Below are 3,193 nucleotides of genomic sequence, written 5' to 3'. Positions count from 1 at the left end.
GCGACCTAGGGCAAGCGGCGGACAGTGGTGTAGAGGTGGCGACTCGCGGCGGAAGCCCGGCCCTAGGGTTTTCCGGCCAGGGGAACACGATCCGTCGTCAGAAATGGTGGTCCGACGGCGGGGGATGCCGAACGCGGTGGCGACGGTGCGGGAGGCCAACCGTCAGGGGCGGAGCCGGCGGCGTATTCCGGCGACGAGGGGTGGATTCGGGGACACCTCAGCCCTGCGAGTTCAGTGACGGTGGCCAAACGGCGATCCAACGCCGGTGGTTGATAGATACCCGGCGCTTGAAAGTTATCGCCGCAGAGGGCAGTAGCGGCCGACGGTGCTGCAGCGATTTCCGGCGGCGGTTGGGTGGGGACGGGGTTATGGAGGATGGCGACCACGATGGTGAGAGGCGCCGGGCCTGAAAACGCCGCAGCGGCGAGTTCGCCGGTGACGTCGTTTCGGGGGACGAGAGCGGCGGCTGGGGGCGGTTTCCGGCGACGGGCCGGTGTAGGGGGGGGTTTTCGGGGATGGCTAGTCGAGTGACGGTGGCAGATTGGCCGTCCGCGTCTGGATCCGCCGGAACAAAACAGCGACGGCAGTGGCTGGAGGCGTGAAATCGCCCAAGGGCTGGAGAGCGTTTGGTTTTTTTTTGCGAATGGTTTAGGTTGGTTTAGGGTTTAGGGTTTAGGGTTAGGGTTTAGGGTTTAGGTTTAGGGTTTAGGGTTTAGGGTTTAGGTTTAGGTTTAGGGTTTAGGGTTTAGGGTTTAGGGTTTAGGGTTAGGGTTTTTTTTTTTTTTTTTTTTTTTTTTTTTTTTTTTGGCTGGGCTCAAAGAGCTGCCTACGTACCACCCCAACGGATCAAGCCATACGTAGTTCTGCAAAGTTCGGTACAAGTGCTTCAATGTAAATAAAGAGTGTAAGCAAATAAAAGCTAACGGAAGCGAAAGCACGGAAGGCCCGCCGCGTCAGCATGGAGGAGGCCACGGTTCCTTCGCTGGGATGTCCGCCGGCTCAAGGATCCGCATATGAGGAAGGGCAACAGAGGTGTTCGCACAGTTGTCCGCCACGTTATTGCCCTCGCGGAAAATATGAGAGATCCTCCACTCAATGCTGCGAAGCTGTAGGCGCAGTGGGGGAGACAAGGCTGGAGAGTCCTTGGTCCCGTCGAGGAGGAGATGAGAGAGATACTGCTGGCCGAGTACGTCTCGATCCAGAGAGGGAGGAGGCCGCGGGCAACCGCCGAGTCCACTCCAGATCGAATCGCCTGCAGTTCGCCAAAGTGTTCGTCGTATTCAAAAGGGGAACTTGGAATGCCACATTGGGGCGCCGGTGGCATCCCGATGATGCCCGCGGCTCCAGCGGCGCCTGGATTCCCGAGCGATGCCCCATCAGTGTTGAGTTTGAACCAGCCTGGAGACGGGGCTTCCCAGCGTACCATGACCGGCGGGCCGAAGAACCGGAGGCGGGAGGCGAAGGCCGAGAGTGGAGGCTAAGTGCACCTCCCCAGGCCAGTGCGGTCGCTGAAGGAGGCCAGCACGGCCCAACACCTGCAAATGAGAGTGAATACGCCAAATAATCCTGTCATAGGAAATCTGGATACCTCGGTGTTTGGCGTCATTCCGTGCCGTCCAAAGAAACCAGAAGGCCAGAAGTGGGATAAGGGACGGATGCTCCGCGCATGTGGGGAGGGACAGACGCCAAGCAGAGACCATCAGGTGGGGCGCATGTGTCCGCGGGGTTCGGATACGGAATAGGTCGGCAAGATGGCGCCACACGCGCTGGGCAACCGCCGCGAGAAAATAAGTGTGCAAAAGTCTCGGATTCACTGCCACTGGCAGCGAGAAACAATAGGGAGACCCAGCCTCCAAAGGGCCTCGTCAACAGGTATCCGACGGCGAAATAAACGCCATAGGAATACCGACATCGTAGGCGTAAGTAGTGGCGACCAGAGGCAGCAGGAAAGCAACTCCGAGCCCCGCTGTCCGGCTCATCTCCCAGGCTGAGGTAGTAGTAAAAGTACCTGTGTCCGAAGCCTTCCATATCGGCTGATCCGCTATCAGGGGTCAAACGGGATCGCAGAGACCCGCTGACAGGGATGCCGGAAGGTTAGGCCTGAAGGCGCGTCAAATCCCACGACCCGTTAACCACATCTCTTTCAACCCGAATCGGCGGAGGGCGGGTCCCGGCGGTCAGTGCAGAGAGGGCGATCGCCGCCCAGTATCATACCAGAAGAAACAGTCCCCACGCCCCAAGTTCCAATTGATCTGCGTCTGTGCCTCATCGCGGATCTGGCAAAGACGTTTCCAGACCGGGCTGTCGTAGTTCCGGCAGGGGGCGATACCCGGGAAGGAGCTGCGGAAATATTTATGCTGGAGCGCGCGAGCCCAAAGAGGGAACCATCTCTGAGACGCCACCACAATTTAAGCGAGAAGGCGCGAACCATGTCGGACAGGCGGCGAATACCAAGCCCGCCCTCGTCCTGGGGCCTCGCCGCATCCATCCAGGAAATCCAATGGCGGCGACGGTGGCCATGATAGGAGCCCCAGAAGAAACGAGCCACAGAGCTGCTCCACTGAGTGTAGGACAGCCTGGGGGGGGTTAAGGACCTGTAGGAGTAAAGGGGAAGCGAGAAGAGCGTGCTTCTGATCAGTTGCAAGCGACCTCCGTGAGAGAGAACGGAGCGGTCCCCAACGCTGCAGATATCGCCGCAGTTTCCCAAGTAGTCTTCGTAGAGGATATTACCCGATTGCCCACATAGAGCGGGCGCCGAGGTACGTAAGGGGAAGTCCAACCCTGCCGAAACCAGTGACGGACTGAAGCTGTCGCTGGACCCTCTCCGGGCATCGGCGGCTAAATACCAGCTGACTTTTCTGACAGTTCACCATCTGGCCAGTAGTTCGCGCATACGTCTCAGAAAATCCGTCAAGAGGCTGATTCGATCACCACGGGTGTATTGCAAAGATGGACATCATCCGCATAGGCTAGGTGCGTCAATCGGAACCGACCACGACACGATAGTAACAGGTCCGGGTATTCTATCTGGATTCTTGCTGATGATTCTTATACACTGGCGCCTATATCGGAGATCGATCATGTCTTCATGTGCATATCATCTCCACAGATTCGCCGGCCTTTTCTTTTATCTGGCATTATGCGAGGTGTTCTATCACCCAGCGCCGCGAGCTTTGGTCTTTCTTACATGACA

At 58.0% G+C, this 3,193-nt stretch overlaps 1 protein-coding gene across 1 annotated transcript; it reads right to left on the bottom strand.

Moving 5' to 3' along the window:
• Positions 1 to 62: 62 nt before the first annotated feature.
• LOC127246982 (uncharacterized) lies at positions 63 to 2,028 on the bottom strand. Its single transcript, XM_051268677.1, has 2 exons — positions 1,846 to 2,028; positions 63 to 590 (listed from the first exon to the last, which is right to left on the bottom strand). Exons 1-2 carry the CDS (start codon positions 2,026 to 2,028, stop codon positions 63 to 65), a joined length of 711 nt encoding a protein of 236 aa, XP_051124634.1.
• Between the last annotated feature and the right edge of the window lie 1,165 nt (positions 2,029 to 3,193).

This window comes from Andrographis paniculata, unplaced genomic scaffold (genome assembly GCF_009805555.1).
Source record: "Andrographis paniculata isolate CXL003 unplaced genomic scaffold, ASM980555v1 Contig10END, whole genome shotgun sequence".
NCBI classification, from domain to species: domain Eukaryota; kingdom Viridiplantae; phylum Streptophyta; class Magnoliopsida; order Lamiales; family Acanthaceae; genus Andrographis; species Andrographis paniculata.
Note: the sequence above shows the minus strand (reverse complement) of the source record. Positions and strands in the feature narration are given on the sequence as shown.